Source organism: Watersipora subatra, chromosome 8 (assembly GCF_963576615.1).
Source record: "Watersipora subatra chromosome 8, tzWatSuba1.1, whole genome shotgun sequence".
NCBI lineage: Eukaryota > Metazoa > Bryozoa > Gymnolaemata > Cheilostomatida > Watersiporidae > Watersipora > Watersipora subatra.
In genome coordinates, this window is record NC_088715.1 from 54,791,921 (window position 1) to 54,817,121 (window position 25,201).

A 25,201-nucleotide genomic window follows, 5' to 3' on the forward strand; every position below is an offset into this window, starting at 1 on the left:
ATTTTATAACCAAAATTTTAGATTACTTAGACAAACCTTTGTTGCAAAATTTAATAAAACCGTGGGTAGTTTGTCACAATGTTAAATGCAAACTAGGCATATCTGAAACAATCTTACAACAGGCCACCGAATACAACTGGGAAGTAGTCATCAGAGATGAACAATTGAGTTAATGTGTTTGCTTGTGCAAGCGTAAAGACTCAACTAACAAATGAATTGTAATGATTCTATGGTATCTTTTACTTACTGTAGAATTGAATTGACTTGGCACATCCTACTAGTAAAATTGAATTGAATTAAATCTTCACTGTTATCCTAGATAAATCGACTCGATTCTCAATAAACAAAATGACTTGAGTGAAAATGCATTAATGTTTTTTTTTATGATTACTATCTCTATGATCATTACTGAGTTGATAAAAGTCCATCACGGATAGTCATATCCTAAGTACCCCAGTTTGCTGTTTGATGTGCACTAAAGCGAAAATGTCAGTGCAATCTAAAGTTGCCATCCGCATACGTTTCCTCAGACCTCGATATTACTGCGCATATTTTATTGACTGATAATATGTACTACACATGTAGTATGGCTCTATGGTTTATCTGCGTACTGGAAATAAGCTTAGTTAAGTCATTTTGATTGTTGTGCAAACAAATAACATTTTGTTGGCATATACATGCCAGTTATCCAAAAAAGTGAGTGAAGATGGTTTTGCCAAAATTCTATTGGCCGAAATACACACTTGCTGAAAGGTCATTTGTCGAAATTGAAACCTTTTGTGGAACTGTATAGTTTTTGACAAACTTTTAGACTGTTAGTCAAAAACTCAAACCATTTAATCAAAAATAATAATATTGGACCAAAATATTATTGACTATTATAATGATAGTATGATATTAATATTTAACTTACTGTTAAATACTTACTTAACAATTTTGTACTAGCTGTAACAGCTAAGAATATATGTTATGTTCTAATTGTTTTACCGTAAAAATGATTCACACACAATTTTAATAAGCATACAACCTAATTTTTTATAAAAGTCTGCAACATTTAGGATTGATAATATATACATGCACAGTATATTGTGTGTCCTTTCAATTCAAAATCTGAATTGCTATGCAAAAAGTTGTTTTAGTTGCAAGCTCCTAACTTTACCGACTAGCTTGTTCATCGTTTTTATTGGCTATGTATAGTGAAATATTTTGAGGTAGCATAAGTTTGGTGTTATGAATAGATGTATATTTTTATATTTTTTTTATTTTATATTTTTTATGATTAATAGCAAAACAATAGTTGTAATCTTTTCGATAGTTTTCAATTTTGACTAATAGTCTTTTGACTATTAGTCAAAATTTTGACTAATAAGTTCGACTGACAGCCTTTTAGCAAAGCGGTTTTGACCATTATGTTTTCGGCTAAACTTCCATTTACCTAGATAAATATGTTTATTTTTATGCTTATACTAGATGAATGCTCGGCGTCTTACAAATAATAAAAAAGTTCTTGCAGAGAAAATATATTTTTAATCAACATATACAACATTTAAAATTTTAACTTTTAAATGAAGGTGCTTGTTTATTTCTGCGTGTGTCCGGCCAATGTATAATTCAAACATTTGAAAGTTCGAGGCACAGCTAGAACGGATTGTTGAAAAACATTTATTACTTCTTTTGTTACATAATAATTTTAATTTTAAAACAGCTTATAAACAGTGGCAGGTAATGCAGTTGCCACTGAATAAAGGTTTGGGTAAATTTATTTACCCAATTTTATTGGGTAAAGAAATTTACCCAATAAATCAGAGTAACATAAGCTAGTCTAAATCTTTACTATAATAAGAGTCGTGTTCGTCCTTCCGTCTGTGTTAATAAAAATGATTGCAATTTACGGGCATTAAGCCTGCACACTTGTTAGCACATATGCCACTAAACCACTACCACTAAACCATGCTTCCATCTTGCCACCAAGTGGTCTAACCATAGGTATATAAACAATAAATATAGATAAGGTTTATATATCTGTGGGTATAACTATTATGCTAAGAGATGATGATCTCTGATGGCTCATGGACTGCAAGCGTTGTTTTAGCGGAAGTCTAGGCTCAAATTTTTCTTCTATTAATTTTAACACGCTTTTAGGAGTTTTTGGGTGAATCTGTTTCTTAAAAAGTTTGCTCAAAAACTGGTTGCAAATACAACTAGTTCCTGGACATAGAAACGTGTTGGTAGAGGAGTTGTACACTTTGATGCCTGTGTGAAAACTCTAGGTACGGCTGCTAAACAGCAGATAAATCAACCCGGTTTGTGCAATAACAATTGCATTAAATTATTTATGAAATTATGAAATTAGCATTTTAATTGAATGTAAATTTTGTACCTTTATGCGTATTTAGATATGTTAACTCGAAACTGAATGATTAATGCAGCTTTTTGGCAAATAATTTATTAAATCAATTAACAATGAAGTTTAAATCAAATACTCATTTGATAATTTAGGGAGTAATTCAGCTCTTGGGCAAAATACTTAATTCACTGATTCAATCATGAATTGGCTTATATGATAAACAAAATTGGTAATTTAATGAATAATTAAATTAGTTGGTCTTGAGGTATTTAATTAAATTACCAAAACAATTATTTTCCAAATTTATTTGTTAGTTTAATTGTTGATGCAAATATTTTTGAAGTTACTCTGTTCATTTAATTCATAAGTTGAGTAAAAACTATCCCAATTAATAAACAATTTTTAATTAACAATAGGCCTACAGTATGTGTTGTTTTGTAATATTCTACAAGACCTATTCTGTAAATAGGTACCATAAGATACACATACATAAATAAATATAACTAAGTGTACCTTATATGTTGTTAGCATATAAGTTAGTATAGGTTAATATTATATGTTAGTTGTTATACTAATTATTTTGGCACGGCTTGTTGTTAGCAATGATATACAGCCCCCCAGTTGGGAGCTGTATATCATTGTTGCTGGCAACTAGCGATGTCCATATACACTTCCATTGGTCGCGTAACTTTCACACACACAGCAACGGCTACGCCAAAATTTCGAGAATCAATAGTCAGAGAAGTTTCTAAATAAGGTTTGCGCTCTAGGTATTTAAAATCGAGCGTAAAATTAATAGTAAAAACTACATATTAGCAAATGGAAAATATTTCTAAGCCGATTTTTGTGGAATATAGGCTATCTAAGAGTATTTAAAATCGAGCGTAAAAGGAATAGTAAAAACTACATACATGTATTAGCAAATGGAAAATATTTCTAAGCCGATTTTTGTGGAATATAGGCTGTCTAATAGTTTATGAAATGCCAGTCTTTAAGAAAATCGTTTCTGAAAAGTAAAGAACGTTGAAGGTGTGCCTGCGTTATCCAATCAGTTCCTAGAGAGTGTAAACAACCCGCCCCTTTTTTCTTGAAGGTAAACTCGTGTTCGGCGAAGTAATGCAAGAGCTAGTACGCATTCGACATCGTAACATTTACTTGCAGTGAATGAGACAATTTTAATATTTATGCTATAGGTTTCAAAACTAATAGAGCTGAAAATGGCGTGTCCGTACTCTCACACATCAGTGTAAGTCTTTACCGTCACGTTTTGCCTTTCGAATATTTATAAATATGTTTTTACCAAAATGAGCAAAGCTTTTTTAGTAGCTGAACCGGGCTTGTTTTGCAATGGGCAGGTTGTGTTAGTTACTCATTCACTTTACTAATAGTATTTATTGAAAATAAAGCCTAATTTAAATTATTAGTTTAATTTCTATTTGTCACACTATCGTGATGATCGTGACGAACCTAATGGCGACTTTCATTTTTAGTTGCCATTCAATTTTACCAACGTAATACAACAACATGTTTTTAACATTAACTCAAAATTAAGTACAAGTAGGTATACAGTTTTTATGCACTAAATGGGTGCTTACTAGTGGAAAATCAAAAGTTACCGTTCAAGTCCTACAACCTCTGAACGTGTTGGAATGAGCTTGTGAACATTTCTTTTACGTTATGGAGATATATGGTTGTAAACACTAACAAAATAATTTACTAATCATGATGCATGTGATTAGGAATGTTTGTTGTTTTTACAACTCATCTCAGCATTTCTGAAATTTAGTATGCAAGGATTGGTACTACTACATACTCTAAATAGACCTACTGCATAAAACTCTGAAAAAACGGTTGCCTTTAAATTAGCAAATGTATGAGAAGCAACACCCATTATATTTGACTCACAATCTATGGTTTAAAGTCATATTTTTTGTTTAGAATCGAGGAAAAGGTTTCAAAATTTTTATGTAAGCAAGAATTGTTTCAAGAACTGACCTGAGGGGGAGGACAAGTGAAGGGCGTGAAATGACAGTGTCCGAATTCAGTCAAAACATTGTTGACAAGAGTTGATGATTGTTTGTATCAGATAAATATAAAAAAATGTGCCTATGGTTGAGTTGCGATTACTCTAGACTATGAAAGTGGATCCATTTTTGAAACTGTATAAATTGACTGCAAATTTCAACAAGCTCAAATATAATTCTAGTTGGTGAAGCGTTGCTTCTTTTTTGCAATCAACTGGTGTAAGTGAGGGAAGTGGCTTGAAAACTAGTGCAAATAGCTTCCTTACACATATATATGCTTTATCAGAATTTTTAACGGCCATCAATAGAGTTTTGTTCACAGCATCAATACCAATAATAGTTTACTACCTATTATTAAAGATATTATATTAATTAGTATATTATATTACTACCTGTTATTACTACCTACTTCTTAAAAATACCATGTTAAGCACTCTACTAGGGCACAGGATTATACCTAAACTTTTTGAAGCTATTTGAGAGATCATGTAACAAAGTACAGTCTCTTGGTTTATATTGTTAACCATACCTTTCTATGAGAGCATTTAGATGCTATAAATGCTGTAAATGCCATTAGTTTAGCTCAAGGTAAAGTTCAAGCAAAACAAGGGCCATTTAAATGTTTGTTGATCGAAATTATTGGTGATAGAACTTGAAAAATCTGTACCAACTTTGATTACACTTAATGAGATAAGTTTAAATACATCGTTTGAGCATACCATTGAGTTTTGTGACTAACAGACCGCACTGTTGTTACAGAGTGTTTCAAAGCACACTAATTTTACATGGAGCGTAGAAGATGAAGGCTTTATTTCTGTCATGGCTCTCATACTCCCTGATTAGCTTCTCCTTTGATTGTTCTAACTTTGCGGTTAAGCCTTTTCCAACTAATTCTACTTTCTGAGCCTCTTTGTAATAGTCTTGCTACCATATACAAAGGACAGACACCAAACATGTCCATGTTCTGTCAAAATTAGAATACCTAGCTGCTATATGACAACACTACTTGGTTTTTTTCTGAAAGTGTTAATAGGAATTCTTAATATACCGCTTATTTGTTATGTTCAAACATCACGACAAAGTTTTTTAATAATGTACATGACTTCATTACCATATCTGCCATACGAAAACTACAAAAACCCATTAGTAAAGTAAGCGTTTATACTCACAAGTTTTTATGAGATGTTTCACGCTTGAGAAAGACGAAAAGGACACTTGCGAATGATGCGCAAGGAAATGTCACCCACGCTATTCCATGTTACACAGTTTCTACATTGTGCCACGGAACTGTGCTGCTAAGCCAGGTGGAAGTGTACCTCTATAACCTCTGGTATGAAAATCATTATCTCTTTCAACAAAGCATCCATGTTTATTTGTCGCTTGCGAACGTCCATTGAATCACTTGTCACACGGTAATCCACATGATCCACACTATGGAAAAGTTAGTGAATGTATATCATTTTAGGTTCATACATATGAAAAGGGATTTTGGCTTGAAAGCTAGTAGCGGTTTTCACAAGCTGGCATATTCAGCATCACCTTAACAAACGTAATAGTTGATAGTTTTTTTTTTTAGCCCAAACTTGGCATCGAGTAAAGGAAATTTACGTTGATTACAGCTAGATTGAACTGGCTGCAATCCTTTTAGTCTTCAAACCCTATGTGATTGAAATAATGCTGCAAATAATTTTTTTCACCTATATCAACAACAATAGATGCGTATCAATAATATAATTTATTTTAACAACTTGGCGACATATGTAGCAGCCATTATCAACTTATAAATCAATCGTTAACTGACTATGTGAAGCATAGAGGTTATTATGTCTTGTTTTAGTTTAACATAAACAAATCTAGTTTCTATACCTAGGTTTGTCTGTGACCTAAAACCTGGTTCACACTATACCGCCGTAGGTCCGCATTTTCCTTTTGGCGTTCATTGTCGATTATGTGAACCATAAACCGATTGCATTGATTCAGCAATGCAGACACGTCAGGAGTTTGCAGCTGTCAAACTTTCACGATATTTTGCTAAGCATCGATGACCACCTTTCAAATGTGAACCATTTCGGTGATGGTAATTCGTGGTCGCTGATAACGTGCTTTATTTGTATCCATTTATGACCATTACTGCGGGACTAGTATTTGATTTCAGTCATGCGAAAAAAAGAGCAATTAAAACACTATACCACCGATGCAAACACGGATGGGTTTGTGATAGTGTGAACATCGTTATTATCGACAATCACCGAAGTATTGTGGAATCAACTCCGAGATATGGCGATACAGTGTGAACCAGCCTTTAGAAATAGTTAGGACATGTGACATTGCTGACACATGCATTCGATTGTCGCTAGATGCCCTAAAATGAGCCAACATGACATAGTGAAACAGGCTATTGACATTCTATAATCTCGTAATGAATTTCTGGCTTGTGCATCGCGAAGACCTAATGATAGATCTCTCTGTATACTACATGTTGTTCCAGTATCCTGGTACTTCTTTGAAATGCTTTTACTTAGCTTACATCCCATTGATAAACTCTTTTAGTGGCTCATCTGCGTTTATGACTATTTAAATGTAAAAAAAACCAAGAAGGAATGATTAAAAATAACCTGGAAGATGTACTTTCAATGGCTAGTATACGACGCTTTTAGATAAAGTATCACAGAAAAAATGATGACAAGATTCATGACATTTTACTGCCATTCAGGCCGTGTTTGGTGGAATTGAGTCATGTGACATTATGAGTCATTTACCATGTGAATTAACATTATGAAAAACATCATATTGATGATTACCAATGGCACTAAAATGTTATACATACCATTACCATCATGTGGATAAGTTGATATTTTGTCTAAATGCTCCATTAGGAATTTCAGTGCCGCGGTGTTACTATTTTCAATTGTCTAGGTAGCGGGCCTCTTGCTTTCATCAATAAATATGGAGCAACTCATATGTGTTGTTATCATGAGAGATTTTCAAGTTGTTCACATTTAGAAACGAGTGACGAGAGAATATCACCATATCGCACAATAGTCATCTGTCAAGCGCTTTGAAATACTCAATTACTTGAATTGGCTCCCATGCAAGTTCTCTCGTCGAGACGTCTGAGTCCATTGTTCATTTGGATGATTGATTGAAACTATAAATAGAATGTATTTGGAAATTTCCATAGTTTATTACCGGTTAGTCCACGTGATGTTATCAGTTTAAGTCTTGCTTAGTCTATTTGCCATATTGCTTTATCTTCTAATGTACAACCTCAGTTCAACTCTGTATCATTGTGCATATAATAACAGCTTTCAGAATGAAATTTGTTACAGAATTAAACTTTGATTTTTGCAATAACTCTGGCAGCATTGCTATATCGTTTCTTTATGACATATTAAATGCTAAGTTTCCATGACTCGATTAATCCACAAGTTTACGTCATCCCACTAGATGGCAAGTGCAAAAATCTGCAAGTCACGCGAGCTTTGTTACTCACAACATTCTTATTGAATGCTTCATTCTCGCGAAAGCTTGAAACGACTCTTGTTAATAACACGCAAGGAACTGCTACCCAACCTAATCCATTTAAAACCTTTTCCACACTTCAGTTGTATATATTTCGCTTTTAACAGTTTTGTTTGCGCCTTTATGACCTTTGGCGTATAAATCCTTATCTTTGTTGACGAAGCACCGGCGTTAATCCCCATCATGCCAATGTCAATTGAAACACTTATCACACTGTAACGCTACATGCGTACAACTCCAGATCTGCGTCATGCACGGCATGGAAACATAGTGAATTAGAAGGTTTGAAAGGCTAAATGCTCATTTGTCTAGAACAATACAAAGTTCAGTATTGTAAGACTGGCAACTTGCCATATCAATTTCTGTAAGGTGTTGGTATTATTAATATTCTTTTGTTGTAGGCCAAATGTAAAATCGCTCAGCCAGTATGAAATTTAGACGTATAATAGTGCCTGAATAATGAAATGACGGGCATGCAGTATTTACTTGAATGGCTCAAGGGATTTTGGTAAAGTTTCTATATAAGCATACCGTTGGGCACGCAGGGTAGCATAAGCAAGAGTAATGTTGAACATAACATGAGCTGAACAAAAAAATTGGCTTAGAGAGGCATATACGTATAGGGACATAATACATGCGTCAATAGTTTTTTGATACAAATTTCGATAAGGCTTCTAAAAAGTCATTTGTTCGCCAGTTGCTTTGGGTGCTAAGGCAATCAAACCCAAACTGCATTGAAAGGTTTTCTTCTGAGGATTCCTAGTTGTTGATTCTGGTATTTCATGTTCTAAACAAGAAGTGACAAATCTCTAACCATCGTAATATCCTGCTACACTCAACTTTAGATAATATCCTTGACACGGGAACTTTCCACAACCGGAACTGTGCAGTGCCGCAATAGCTATAAAATGAATGGAGTTTGATCAAAACTAAAAATTACTCCTAATTGTCTCACGCTAGTAAATCAACCGAGGGCTAATTGTTGTTTGTCTTCTATGCCTATGATAACCTGAGTGCACGTCGGCGAGACCACAAATATTTTAAGTTCTTTAATAACCTGTAATTAATTGCCGGTCTATTTCTTGACTCACATATAGTAAACGCTCGAACTAAAGCAATTATGGGCCTTATAGGCGCCTTCATTGCATCAGCATTGTCTAGAAGTACATAAAACATTGCATCAGCAATGTCCAGAACTGCATGAAACCTTGCATCAGCATTGTCTGAAACTGCATGAAACGTTGCATCAGCATCACTGTGTCTCAGTTTTCTGTATTAACTTTATAGGTAAGAAATTCCACTATTGTTTATATGTTAATAAATATTTATAACAAACTAACAGTAAGCCTGACCATACAGGAGATTTTTTTAATTATCAATCAGATAGCCTGCATGTGGGTGTTTAAGACCCAGTTATAATTGTAAAACCAAACAACTTGCAGGAAGCTTGGATCATGAGCAAAAAATGTGAAAACATTGACAAAAAAACGGGAAAACAATTGGTGTTTCTACAAACATACACAATGACAAAATTAGAATTGTTAATAGGTAGATGGCAAATATAGAAGAGCAAAACTGAGTTTATTTTACTATTTCTGTCATGCACTTGTAACAAAGTTTTGTTTGAATTTACCTAACATATAATTGTTTTATATAACTTTCAAATGTGCTTTCTTATTATGGTTTAACTTTTCATGTTCTTAGAAATATTTATACTTTGTTGCAATTTCTTATGCATTGGAGACGTTGCAGTAGTCTGGCAGGAGTGCATTTGCTCGTCGTTTCACAGACACAGATCATAGCGTTTTACAGAAATGTAACAAAGAGAAGTTATCTTCTTGTCTAATAATATATGTTATTTTATTTTCTATATGTTCGATGTTTTCTGTAACGATGTTAGAGTTATCTTTCAGTGTTGATGGCTTGAATGGAGGAATTATGAGTGGAGAAGAGTCAACAGATATTTCAACCATCCAGAATGGACTAGAAGATCTGGCTGTCTCTCCTGTGCACACATATCATAGTTTTTTAGAGGTTAGTCATGGTACTTTTCAAATTTCGTTTTGCTAAACTAAAGGGTTCAATTGCTAAAGTTGTCATGAACTAAGATGCTTTTAAAGCGCCAGAGAGAACAACAGTGCCGAAAAAAATGGGCATAAAATATCGTACTACTCGACGACTTTTATAGTAGCTATAATTAGAGGTAGAACTTGGGGCCTAGCGAGTTGTATAACCATTGTTAACAGTGAGCCCGACGATACCCGGAATTTTCTTCATATCCCATCAAATAACCAACGAATGGTTTTTTAAGAGGCTTATCATCAGGTAGCTGACATTTTTTCTACTCCCAATTTTTTCAGTGATCTGGCAGAAGGCTTAGGAGCATATGCATGTAAAGTTTAGAAGGAATCGGGCTAAAAATGCAGAAATGTATACGTTTACGCGTGCTGACATGCACACACACGCACACACAATGACAAAATAGGATTTTTATATTTTATTTGCAAGCAGCACATCTAACTTGCCGAGAGTCTCACATACTCATTGTCCCAGACCACTCAATTTTGACCCTACTACTTTTTGCTCGCATTGTAAATGCTTTCTTATTATGTGCTACCTAGCTCTCACCTTGAATCTAACTGGGAAAACAGCCATCTTGGAATGGACTGCAGTAAATAGTCAGTTGGCCTGTATGAAATGTACATAGATGAAAGATGTATGAAGTAGAGTAGCATATATATACCTTTTCAGGTTATGACTAGTGGAGTTCAAATTATATGTCCTCTCATGAATGAATAATACTTAATGTCTTTTTCTGAATTCAAGTCGGCAGCCCAAATGATCACTTTGATCTACTGTTAAACTTGTTATGATTTCTCAGCAAACATCATGTTATGATCGATTTTTTGGCATAGAGATTGTTTATGGAATGGGCGAGGTTTAACGTTCGGTCAGGGTGATGCTTCCAAGGTTAGAATTTTTTGTGTCCAATCTGTACCATATTGACTTAGCACTTTAGTAGAAATATGTGATGCTATTGATTTTATTGTTATAGGCTTTTGACTCTCGGCTTATGAAGGTCTTGAAAATTGTAACGACAACGCTTATGAGTTTTGGTCTAGCTACGGAAATTTTTTTTCGAGTAAATTATGCAGCATACCATTATATTTGTGGGATAGGAAAAGAATTGCGGCGAATGGATTAACATAACTTAAGCAAATAATTGCGATATGCTGCGAATATAATGATTATCAATTTAGGAATGCATTAATACGATGCGATTCAAATGTTTGCGTGGTCTGCTTAAGAAATAGTGATTAGATGTTGGTTTTATTTGAACAGGATTATTTACTTCAAGTTTCTAAATCAATTATCTCTTAACAATTAACGGTGAGCTGCAAGAGTGCATATTTCAGTCATGATACAGACTTCAATATAACACAATAGATTTAAAACTTGTAACCTTCTATCCAAGGACAAAGTAGAGCTAAGCTTATTTGATTAAATTGTTCTAGTTAGTATTGTTCATACTTGTCTTGGCTTTCAGTCTATAAATGCTTGCTCTATTAACAAGTGTTCAAATACTGGCAGCAGGTGCATGCTCCTTGGCTGCTACAGCTCTACTGTAGGTATTGTAACGACGTTTTGCATCTTGGCCCGGTAATGTCTCCATGAGTAGGTGTTACATAAATTCCGGTGGGATTCGTGTCGCGGTAAAGCACCTACAGGTGTTGGAACACTGTAGCTGCTGATGTGCTGTGACTACTGGTATGTTGTCACTACCAGGTGCAGTTGCTGCAGGTAGCTAGGCACTGCATACACCCATGCATAGTCGCTACAATGATCAAAGTACTGCATGTGTATATACATACACTTAAAATATCTAGGCACTGCATGTCCCTAGGTGCCATGCTCCTTCGCAGGTATCTAGGCACTGCATGCATCCAGGTCCAATTTCTGCGGCTAATGCTAGCTTTCCAGGACGGCTTACTTTAGAAAGTACAAATATCAAGACAAAATACAATAACTGTAGAAAGATATCCAGGGACTATAATCATCCAAGAGGTAATGTTGCAACGATTTTTAGGCCTGTTCCGGTTCAAATGAAGGTTCACAGTCAAGATGAATGGCTAGGTGCAGTTGCCAAAGTTATCCAGGTAATTTAGCTGGCCTACTACAGGCTAGCCACAGTTGCTGAAAGCAACTGTAGCCACAGTTGCCAAAAGCAACTGGTAAACAAAAGTACCGGGATAACTCTGGCAACTGCACCTAGTCACTAGCCTTGACTATTATAGACCTGCACTTAGACATAAACAGGGCACAAAATATTTGCAACAATACCTTTTAGAGATAATTACTCTTCCTCGGTATCACTGCAACGCTATCTTCAGCAACTGGCAAATATTAAATGTTCAGTTGACTGAAAAAAGATGATTGAGAATAATGGAAACTGCTATTGTAAATGATGTGCAAGAAAATACCGTGCAAGCTATTCCATTTCGAACATTTTGCATTTAGCTCCAAAAGGGTGCTCGTACGGGAGGCAGGAAGGTGCCTCTATGACCTCTTGCAAAGAATTCCTTATAATTTTCAACAAATTTCTTCACTAAAATGATTTCGGTAGTCACATTTCCTTTTTGTCCCTTTCGTAATGAGATCGGCTATTATTTTCAAGTTGCAGTGTTACGCAGCGTTACTATTTGTTCATGATCGTTTGAATGAAACTTCAGATATACCCTAAGATAGATTGCTGTAAACATTTTAAATGATTTTAAGAGATGTTGGTTAGAATTTGTTCAATTGCTTCCTTCTAAATGCTGTGTAAACATATAAGCACCTGATGACCCTGAGACCATATATTTATCACTTGTAAACAATATGCACCACTAACGATCTCTTCTTCGCATGAGTCTGCGCTCGTCATTTTCTTCAGAGCATTTTATCAGCGATCAAGTTTTGTCAATTTCAATCCTGAAACATCCTCGCAGTCAGATCACCTTAAACAACAAACAAAACGTCAAACGATAGAAACAACTATACTTTCTACTAAAATCTTTTAAACTTTGATGTAAGTAGTAAACAGATTGTATAAGTATGATGCTTGAATTTGTTACTATTTGAGGGGGAAAAGTACTCTTCTACGTAAACAGTGAACATGCCTCAAATATGTGTTTTTTACAGGATTCTTAAGGCTATGTAATGATGTAGAAATGCTTACAGCAATTGTGAAGTATTCTTTAGCCCTAGCGAAGCTAATCAATACTGAGTTATTTCAGTGCTTTTGAATAAACAGCTGATGTGCCAAGTAAAATTTGAATGTGCAATCACTGTTGGTACACAGAACACTCTCAATATACTTGTACACGAGGAGTAACCAATTTTAACTTGTGCATATCAATACTAGGCTGCTGAGGTTCACTTGAGAAGTTTTCTCTCTGAACAAACTACCTTTATGATATAAAAAATCAATATGTTGACCATCGGTAATTTCAATATAATTACTAGGAGCCGTTAAGAGTGCAGTTTTGTTTTCCACTAACTTCCAATGTTCGGTTTGTAGATGCGTAGCATCTAACAGTTAGCATGACTAAGATAACCAGAAGCAATGAACTCGATTCGAGCTACATGGTTACTGATATTTGTCTTCTGCCTTGATGTTTCATATTTTTAGAATCTAGAAATTATCAATATTTGCTATTAAATGTAGCTTTAACATCATAAGCATTGGCAGAAAATCGTTAAACTATTTAACTAAATACCCTGAGAATTGCTATAGTGTAAAGTACACTTGTTTAGGACACTGATGTTTAACAAGGGTCATTATACATGCTTTATTGGCTAAAAGACGTTCAAGCATGCCAACGCAGTCCTCACAATTCTCTGTTCGACAACTATTTTCTTACGATGCCATTGCATTCCTTGAAGCAAGTTTTGAAAAATATTTTTGTTTTCAAATCGCAAAAATAAGAAATTTATAAAATGTCACAAACGCATTCATTGCTAACATAGTTATCTAATGAAACACATTTTAATGAAGTCATTTTTAACATATGCCAACGTGGTGGCAGTTCTCCTAGTAGCTATGTTACAGCTATCGCTGAGCTCTGCTTATGTTCTCTCATCATAAATATACAGAGCTCTATTAACTTGTAATCACACTCATTAAAGGTCAAATAAAGGCGATGATTGCAGCTTTCAAAGAAGCTGATCGACGCTTACCATTTGTACCTTACTGCATTGTAGCTTTGCTTTCATGACGAAGGTGTAGCTCTTTTGAATTGTTTTTAAGCCAACCGTTTTCTGACATGAATATATAAAAATCAATAAAAATGTAATTGTAAATAAAATAAATAAGTGAGATCAATACATAATGGAATTTGATGATGCTATTAGCGATTGTTGAGTCCTGGCTGTTCTCTTAAACTTGGAGTTATCTTCTTTATGCATCTTTTTAGTGATCAATTATAGACATGAAAGTTCCTTTATTCCCTAGATAAATCCACCAGTATTTTTACCTTTTGCTGAACGATGTCTGTCATATGACAAGCAGTTGAGTTATCGTAGCCCACAAACTTTAACAAGAGATCAAGATCCCAAGCAATGCTTTACAACTTCATAAAGGCAGGCACCTATACCTGCTGCCAATGATGTTTTTATGGTTCAGTTCTTTTTAATAACTCAATAAAAAGTTTAGTTTAGACAATTGAAATCTGAATTCCGTAAACATACTCCTACACCTGCACCCACGAACACTCCTCTCTACATTCACAAAATCTGAAAGCATACGCGTCCTTAAATGCATGAATCGCTAATGTTTTCTCTTCCTACTATTATAAGCTTGCAACGTTGTAACTGCATTGCTTGCTGTAATCATGAATAGTCAACAATTGAGGATTCTATTTTTTGAAGCACTTGTGAAATAAAAAGTATGAAATAGACTTTGGTTGCCACTAAATTATTTAATGTTGTGCAAACACTTACACTTCACCAGCGTTCTGAAAACAGATGCATCTTCTAAAATTGCTAACTATAATAATTCATGTCTCAGATGTTTGATTGATGAGGGGGCGTCCATAACCAAAATGCGAAAATATAAATATGTCCCAAGTCCGTAGAAAGTTTCTGCCAACATTAAGTCTTGTTGATGCCCAATTTCTCATATAGCTCTGCTTGTGCTCCTGATTCAGCCTAGCTAATGTCTAGCATACGCTATATCGCCATATAGGTGATTGATCTCGGCGTTGATGCCACAATACTTTGGTGATCGTCTGTAATAAAGTGTTCACATTATCACAAACCCATTCGCATTTGCATCAGGGATTATTCCGCTCTATAGAGTTATTTTTTTTCTTTTTGATTGAACTTCTTTGTTGCCACGCGCTGGAATCAATTACTAGTCTCGCAGCAACTACCATAAATGGAAATGCAGAGGTCGATCGCATCGCACAATGCGATGCGCCACAGTGAATTACTATCGCCTAAGAAGTGCACATTGTATAGGCTGTCGTTGATACTAGGCGAATGCTATCAGGAAAGTTAGACGGCTGTATAATTTTCCGTTGTATCCGCGTTGCTTCGTCGCGGTGCATATAGTAAACGATGAATGCCGGTGAACCAGCCTTTACAATAAAACTCTTCTATCGACCTTTTCTATCGACCTTTCATCACGACTCTTTCATATCTTTATTCATATCACAGTTATGCAACCTAAGGTGTTGTTCAGGACTTACTAAGATCTTATCAACTTAAGCCAAGATTAACTGTGACCTGATCGTTTGTCAATATAAGGGATTGCTCTTAGTAACTCTTGACCTTTCCTTCACCTCCCCTCATGCCGCTATTTCCCATTCATGAATTTTCTGAATGGATCTGTGTGTTTAACACGTTGATGCTAATTAGTCAAGCGTTTTGATAGTATCTATTGTAGGCGTTTTGTAGTATCTAGTGTATTGTATGTCCAAAATATGAATAATGGGCGTGTTTAGCCTTTCTTAGTCTGCGCTATTTTTCCGGAGGTTTTTGTACTCTCATGTCTCGACATACGAGCTTACTTTTTTCTGGGACAGAGCTTGTATGTCAATTTTATTTAGAAATTTAGAGTTTAGATGTTTAGGAATTTTAGACATAAAACCCATATCAACAAATCCAATACCCGAAAAAACCCGTTGGCCAAGAAGTACTCATGCCAAGCACTACCATCTACCTGATACTCAAAAAACTCGAATGGAAGAGGACGAGTCTAAGCTCGTTGGCCAAGAAGTGCTTGTGCCCAGCACTAGTATAGGCCTACCCAGTTGGACAGGGGAGTGTATTGGATGAGTGAATGTTCGCAGAACTGGAGGCTGGGAGTTTGCAGTGGTTTTTTCATTCTCAAAACTTTGTCACCATAGCTGTACAGGCGCTTAGCTGCAGCTGACAGACATTGAGATTTATATAATAGATAACCTGTCCCAGAGTTTGATAATCTTTATTACTTACAAGCCAGCTAATTGATGAGCATGCTCAGTACCTGCTCCTGAAAAACCTTGAAATTTGTCAAAGTTTCGTTCTCACTAACCTTATATATTTGCTAGTTTAAATATTTTTAATTAGCTACAATTTAGCAAAATATGTATTCTTTTACAATTTTTTAAAACTTGTGTGATCATCAAATACATCGTTTCAGTGCACTCGTAAAAAATATATATGTATTTGCTTCTACCGTATTTCTCTTGACCTTGAAAAGGCGCAGTTTTTGCAAATTTTGACTGTAGCATTGCACTTTCTCATAACTGTTACATATTTTATCAAATTTCATGGAATGAAGTTCAAAGTCTCTCTAAGAGGTGACACAACAGGTTTGAATTGTTTTTACAGCACCAGTAATATTAATGATTTTCAACTCTGACCGAATGCTCACCAACAAATTTTTCAAGCAGTGAACATGCCATATTTGAGATGAAAATGATAAGACCAAGTTGAAGCATTTTTCATATCGTCAAATTTTAATTGGAATTCTCTATATAGTTTATATTTGGTAATTGTGTTTTATTACCTTAGCAACAACACAGTAAATATGTAATTTTTGTTGTGCCAGCAGCTTTTGCATTCCATGAATTTTCTAATAATTATTTCCATGTTTGGAGGATGATTTTGATGGATAGGTTTCAGTTTGAGCCAAAGCCATATGTGGGAGCCTTTATTCTGTGCAGCTTGAAGTACCTATGAAGCTGCAATATCATAGTGTATTTGCATTCATATCAGTTTATCATGGAAGTTAGTGTTACCTTACATTTTTTTAAACATGAAATGAAAACATTTAATCCTTTTTTCAATAGTTTAATACGAATACTTTATAATGAAGGTGTTGTTAAATAAATATAAATACAGTCTGGACTGGTACAGGGTAGAGTAATAATGATCTTCTCAGCAATTCCTTCAACCAATTGTCTCATGGCTGAGCAAACCTCTTTATAATCCAAATATGGTGAGGATTAGGTATGATATAAATTGACTGCGCTGACACCTGCTCACAGGTGTTTGCTGAAAGAAATAATGACTCATCCAGCAATATTGGATGGAAACCATATCATGAAAACATAGTTGTTCAAATAGACATTACAATGAGAGGAAAATTGTAATCGGCAGAGGCTATATGGCCCTTATTAAATTTCAAGCCACCCTTTTCAATGGTGTAGAATTATGTTATTCGTATCGTCAATTTGGGGAATCGATGATTGATAGTTCAACCGGTTTTTTATAGCTTTTTTGGCTACTAGAAATCTGGTCTTTTGAACCTGATTACGAAAGACAATAGCTTGTGGTGGCCAACTAAGTCCTCATATGAATAAAAAAGCATTAGCGTGTACCACTTTTTTTCTCATAACAAATTGAACACAGGTATTGGCCAGTATGTATTTCCTATCCTATAAGGAGGATGGCGCTCCATGAACCTATCAAAATATATTTTTGTTTACTGCGCCAGTCTAGTAACAATGGAATGTAGTTTCCTGCTGAGCTTGTACTTAAAATATGTTTAGTAACAGTTCTGCTGTGCAGATGTTTTCAATGATAGAACTAAATTCCTTAGTGGTAAGCGTGTAGGCAACCCTGTCCATCATCTGAAATGACTTTCACTAACCTGTAACAGGCTTTTGTTTCTTTCCTCTTAATTGCACTTTCAGTAGACAAAAGCCATAGTGAGAAAGAGTCTAATAATATACCCTTGGAGGATGACTATTGCTGTTACAATAAGCAAATATCACTAAAGCTGTTTTTAGGGTTTCCTCTCTATTTGTTTCCTGCCTTTTGAAAATCATTATCTGTCGCTGTGAGCTAAAGTTTTATGATTTATGACTCTAAATTATGCAATTATTCATAAAACCTTTTTTTGATACTCTTGAATTGTTCATCTAATATTGGCATGTTTATTTATAGTATTATTTCTGATAAGCATTTTTGAAATATATTCTGTCAGACAGAGTAGTGAGTGATAAGCATTTAATCACCTGCAGTATTGAGAGATGATAAATGCTGCGGTCTCACATTTCTGTGTCAGGAATTTCATAGGATGCTCACTGCAAATTTTTTAGCTGTTCGGCTTTAGAAAGGATAAAATTTGTTATTTTCCCCTAAAAAGAAGTGTATGTAATGTGTGTATTGTTGCGCAGACTTCAATGATTTGAAAGCTCCATATATTTTTACTATTGGCAAATTGAATGTGATTACTCACAACTAACAATTAGGCTGCATCTAGACGCAAATTCTGGTAAAAATTTATTACCTCAATAATGAATAATTTGTGGCCCATTTTATACATGAAAGCAGATAATTTGTCAGCTAAATAATCTGAAAGCTTGTTATTAGTTTTTAATATTGGTTTTGTTACTTTCACCAGTTAGTATGATCTTCAAAGCTATTCATTGTTATCTATAATTCTTACCGTTTAATGTAGTTTACCTTTCCAAATGTTTTAAAATCGCTTTTAACTTGCTAGAAACGAAAACATTTAAGTGCCATAAGAGATCAGTGATGTGTGTCGATTGTTCACAATTTTGAACACTCATTTTTTTCGACAAACTATTCTTTAGTTTAATCACTGAATTCTCATCGCATCAAAAGTCTGTAGTAAGCAGTTGTTATTCCTTTAGAGCAATATTTGGATGCAGGTTTCTATGCAGGGAAGATTGTAGGAAACAAACATTTATAAATTCCAGATAATTTATTGAAACCAAAGCAGCTTATCTAATCGATAAACTTTCAGACAAATGTTAATCTTAGCTGGTCCTTAATCCCTAGGGATTTACCAAGTCTGTGAACTGTTTTAGAGGTTCATTATGGTTGAAATCGAATTGTTTTCCTTGGTAACAAACAGTACAAGTTAGTAGCAACAGAAATCACTCGCGGCAGTTTTAATCTTTGAAGTTCTGTTTCTGTTGATGAGAGGTTTCTTCATTCAACAGATTTTTCTAACCATTAGTTTTGAAAAAACTATCTCCTTGGATGAATCAAACCTGCGGGTATAGCTGAGTATATTCCTGCGCATCGAAAACTATGATGAAGAGCCAATCTTCGAATTATGGAGAAGAAGCGACTGTCGATTTATTAGTCAATAGAATTCATCTAGTACGCCTGATGGTGAACCCATGGGATGTAGGCCTAGTTTTACTACAGAATGCCTTCTACCCATAAGTTTTTAATAAGCTAGCTAGTAGCTTGCACTGCTCAAAACCATTTAAAAATTGGTAGATTAATATGATTATAACAGATGATCGATAAAACTTGCTTCCAATTCGCTAGTTTAAAATGGTAATGGACTTTTAACAAGCTTGTTGCACATGAAAGCTCTGCACCAGGAAATAGGCAGAGCTAGTAGAAGCCATACCAACAAGCAAACTGTTAAATTGCTATAAATGTTACACTGTGCCAAGGTCGTGGTTAGTGGGTTATGGCTAAAGTTTAGGTTGTTATTTGATAGTTAAGTAAGTTACTTTTTGTGGTTTTCAGCTAGACAAGCTGCTCACTGCCCAGAATCTGAAGAGTCAGAAACCTGGAGGAGGGAAAGTGCATGATGAACATCTCTTTATCGTCACTCACCAAGGTAAAGGAAAGACAACTCCAACATTGTTGACGTGAAGAGCTGAGATTGAAGTTAACATAAGTTAGCTGGATTTGAGTAATAGTAACGTTTCAAAAGATAATGTTACCTCTTTCCTTACTAAACGCTAAAATCACTATTCTGACCAAATTAATTCAAACTAATTTTCGGAAATTCGATATATCGCAGTATTCATGCAATATCTCGAGAATCAATGTAGATATGGTCTTACTGTAAATTGAATCTTATTCAGAACAAAATTCTCTACAAGATAAGTACAAAATCTTTAGTTAATCCCTCTCTCGCAAAATCTCTGGCGCTTCCTTTCCATTGAACGATCGCGGTGAATTTCTTATTGCTATGACTATGGTGATTTGGTTTTCCCATTTTGAAAAATAAGTAGAAATAGAAATGCTTAGCAAAAAGATTTTCAAGTGGTTGCACGTGATTGGCAACAAGGTTGTTTCGTTGGAGACAAAGTTTGATTGGTCTAGCTAATGTGTTGGCTTCGTAATGAAAAGAAAAGTGAAACCCTATTGATTAGCCGCTTCATCGGCTTACGGCCTGTACTTTTATTACCGCGAAAGCCGATACATCGGATTACAGTAGCGAAAGAGTTAAAATGCGAAGTTATTTTAGTCCGGTATTTGCTTCATTTGTCGAGATTGTCCAATGCTAGAATAATTCTCTATCTACAAGAATGTGTTGTATTAGTGGTAAGCCTGACGATTTTGAGGATAGCCGGATAGGTGGGTGAGAGGTGCTGGTTTTCAGGAACCAGATGGAGTTGTGAAACCAAATAATTTTAGCGACTTTGTGGGGAGCATGGAGCATATTCGTGTGGAACTTGGATGAAGTCGGCTAATATGTGGAAGCTCGTAGCATTTACTGACTAAGAGACATACACACAATAACGATGTGGGGTTTATTAATAGTCCATTTTGTTTATTTTTTTATATAGCTTAACAATAACAAAAATACCCCGAATAGATAGATATAACACTAAAATAAATATAAATACATTACATAAACTATTTAGCAGACTAACTGTAGAAGCTTGAATTATACGTAACAAATTAATGTTAATACAGTAATAACTAGTGAAAAAGGCTTTTCTTGTTACCCTACGTCAGAGCAAGTGTAGGCTCAGCAAAGCTTAGGTACTGCGATAGAGCGAGCAAAGGAAATATGTGACATAGTATCACTATGTTTCCATGACATGCATGGTGCGCTTTTGGACTTGTGCGAAAGTTGAGTTACCGTGCAATTAGGTATTTCAATTGACATTCGAATGATGCACATTCAATGCTGGCTCTCATTCACTACGTTTCCATGATGCGCAGTGCTTCGAAGTTGCGCTATCTCCGAATCACGGAAACAGCGTCTTCGCACTGAAATCACTGCGCACTGATCAGTGCGAAGCCAGTGCAAATTCGCATCAAGGAAACAGCGATTGCGCAGTGGCTGCGCATAGCTCTCATGCCGTGGTGACGGATTTTTCGAGGGCCCTAAACTAGTAGGCCTACAAATGTTATCCCGCTAATCTTGTTTTTTTCTATTCTTCCGATCTTCTTTCACCTAAATTTAATTATGGTCTGCACCCACGAGGATGATGAGGTGATTACTTTCCTAGACATTGTTATCGATGACAACACTTTTCGAAAAAAAGATGACAAGTCCTAAATTAACTTTTAAATAATATATTACTTAAAAATACTTGTTAAAAATATATTGCTTTGTAAAATTTGTGTTAAGGTTTGTAAAACCTTTTGAATGTGTATTGTAAATAAAAGTATAATGACGACAGAAGCATAAAAAGACCGTTTCTGACGTTCGGTATCCGTGATCGATTCTATTTCTCCATCAGGCGATTCGGTTTATACAATTTCTCTTATCTGGCTTATTTGCTGAAAACCACTGCGCAGCATGGAAACGTACAATCCCCTCGACTTCGGAGGGGGCTGCATCGCAGTACTGCGCACCATGGAAACATAGTGATTGTTATTGCTCGTGCCATATTTACCTTCATTCATAATTATTTTCCATTCCTTTAGTATTTATTTGCTTTATTCTCGAATTCGCATCTCGTAGCGCGAGGGAAGGTAAAAGATACCATACAAAAATTGTTACTCATAGCTAGTTGTAAAAGTTTTCTCATTGGCTTCAGTTTATTTCCGATGAAATCTATTTTGCATCCGTCTGACTTGACATTTTTTTGTAAAATTGGATACTGTGCTACGGACTTGTGTTCATAGCTCATCCACGTATTTGTATATGATGAGAGCCTGTATACCGCTTGAGGTTTTTGATTGCAGCTTTTGAGCTCTGGTTCAAGCAGATACTATATGAACTAGACTCTGTCAAGGCCATGCTCAATGAGCAGGTAAGTTGACCTAGAATCCTAGATCATCTCTCGAATACACAGTAACTAGAGGAACTTTATTTTGGTTCCTTCAATCTGGTAATTTGTGTGCGCTGAAAGGATTATTCTTTTCATTTTGCATCGATCCCCGCGCTTTTCTATAGAAAAGCTGCCCTAATTTTTTGTCATTCATTCATATAACTATTACATCTGTTAGAAATGGGCTTGCTAAGGTGTAAAGTGCCAGAAGTTCTTTTCGTTAGCAGCTGTGGTTTGTTATATAACAATAAAAACAATAAACAATAAACAAAACAATAAACAGTAAAATTTTTTTTACTGCTGAATAAATGTCCAAAAATACTCTCGTATTCTCACAGGTTCTTCAGTATGACGTGTCACACTATATAGTGTGACACGTTATACTAAAGAACCTGTGAGAATACGAGAGTATTTTTGGACATTTATTCAGCAGTAAAAAAAATTTTTGAAGTCTAGTTTATCTAGGACCAAGCTGCGATTTGTCCTAATCTTCTGCCTCTAGTTTAACGAAACGATCAAGCTTCACCTTTTTCTTGTTGCCTACACCAAACCTTTTCAACAAATTCAGGCTAAAACATAAACTTGGGCTTTCATATTTCTGGCAGTATGATAATTGGATTTGTTTTTATATTTTGAATAAAAACCTGAGTAATAATGACCTTTTTTGACCTATCGTTATTACAGTTAACCAATAAAAGTAAGAATTTTATAATTTTGAAAAGAAATGTTTTATTGCTGAAGTAGTCTACTCCATTTGAAGCCGATCGTGTCTCGCGCGTAGTTGCGAAGACAAATGTCGAGTCATGGCCATGTCGACACGCCGCTCAGGCACCTTTTTATTGCATAAGGCTGATAAGTAACATGAAAGGAGTTGCTTTGACTATCCTTGCAAGTGCAATGGTTATATAAATATTTCATAACACCTGTCTTTTTCTCTCCAATTTTGGCTGTTTACCAATGGAAAATTTCCAAAAGTAACTTAGCTTATCTGTTCTGCTCTCTCCTATCTGTTCTGCACAGTGCCTAATGTTGACATACTATTTATAACATTCTTTCTGTCGCCAAGCATTTAATTCATTGATAAGATTTCAGCTTTTACTACCAAGGTCAGGGCTCTCTGTCTCATCTCTTGGCATTTCGCCACATACTGGCTATAGATTATGCTCTTGATGCTGCCTGGTTTGATTCGCTGCAAGTTTTACAAAGCCAGTCAATATGTTTGATTGAGTAGGTATCATTTTTTATCTTATATTGTCTATTCTATTTTATTTAACATTTAAAAAAGTTAATAGTTGTTTTATACATACTGACAAGATTCTAGTTTCACGAATATGGTGAAATTATCTTTGTTAATAATGATCAGCAATGCTGCATTGAAGTATTTTGGCTAACTAACCGACTTTCAAAGAGAAGATAACTCTACACATTACAATTTTGTTTCACTTTATTGAATACATTAGAATTTTCTCTGCTTTGTATATAAAAATAGCCATGCTGCTGTTGCGTTTGAAATTGAAGACTGGTTTACACTTAACATTGTTGAAGTCGTTTTTATGATATTTTAAAATGTGATTTGTACTAACAACTGTTGTCTAGGTGAAAGTATTCTGTACCGGGTGCTTTATCTGGTGTCTAGAGGTTTACAATAATGAATAAATGGTATTTAAAATCTCATGATAATCAATCAACAGTGTTTGCAGTTTCGCAGTATACAGTTTCACAAAAATCCACTAACATTGTTTGAGAAGTATTATTCTGTAAGATTGTCTCATTAGCTCATTGTCGCTTCGTATCGATTTTAGAATAACTCCTGATATTAAAGGTTCAAATTCAAAGCCGTTCACACCTGTTTTTTACCTCAATTTCATACAATATATTGGCAACTGCATTCTTGTTAGACACATTCAACTTCAATAAATTCACTTTATAAGACGCTAAAGTCATGTAAAGTGCATACTAATAATACACATCATAGTATACATAAGTTTTTAACAGTATATGAGTCAGCATATCGAAATTAAAAATCGATAAAAATCAATTTTAAAACATTTCAAAATCTGGTTCATAGAAATTAAAACCAACAAATTTTTTTATGTGTCAAGGAAGAACTATTTTAAACTATATTTCTGTCGCAAACTTTGCACTTTTTTCTCTCCCCAAAGCGTAATCCTTTAAATCCAAACTCGCAGCTTATTACATCAACCCCCAGATGCGATATATTATAGTTTAGACAAACTCACCTTAAATAGTCTCTGTCTATCACCTTAAATAGTCTCTGTCTATCAAAGACATATATAATGTGTGTTCTTTGCAGAGAGTTGACGAGCGAATGATGCTGCTCATCATAACGAGGCTGAACAGGGTCAACGTCATCATGAAGGTCAGAGAGTTCACATGTTCCTTTACAGTTCTGTTATGACTGTAGGATGTACACCTAAAGAGAAGTTAGACTTTGTTTTATGTTATGCTGTAGGAGTTTCCATGTAGGAGCTACTATATGTTAAATATACCTACTCCTATTTGTGTGCTATTAGTAGCTATGAACTAATATAGTGATGATAACACTATATTAGTATCAATTCTAGGATACTAGTAATAGTATCGATTTTTGTCTGCTGCGCCTCCATTGTTTGACCAATAATATCAGTTGTCAAGAGGTCATTTCGACTCCCAGACGTAATAAAACACTGAAGAGGAGAGTAGAAGAGTTGTGAAAATTTTCAAGGCATGACTGACTTTTTAATTTTTCTCATGCTAGATTTATTAGACTAACAATATACAGTAGTGTGTGGAATGATTTGGACCCCTTATTGTATAAAACTAAATTCTCA

At 35.0% G+C, this 25,201-nt stretch overlaps 1 protein-coding gene across 1 annotated transcript in view; it reads left to right on the plus strand.

The window, feature by feature from the left end:
• Positions 1–3,455: 3,455 nt before the first annotated feature.
• The window catches only part of LOC137401445 (tryptophan 2,3-dioxygenase-like), a 41,714-nt gene continuing 19,968 nt past the window's right edge, over positions 3,456–25,201 (plus strand). Inside the window, exons 1-5 of the mRNA XM_068087786.1 lie at positions 3,456–3,593; positions 9,807–9,927; positions 19,879–19,972; positions 22,285–22,352; positions 24,685–24,750. Coding sequence (XP_067943887.1) covers positions 3,565–3,593; positions 9,807–9,927; positions 19,879–19,972; positions 22,285–22,352; positions 24,685–24,750 — 378 coding nt within the window. The 5' untranslated portion in view covers positions 3,456–3,564. The remainder of the gene's footprint in view (positions 3,594–9,806; positions 9,928–19,878; positions 19,973–22,284; positions 22,353–24,684; positions 24,751–25,201) is intronic.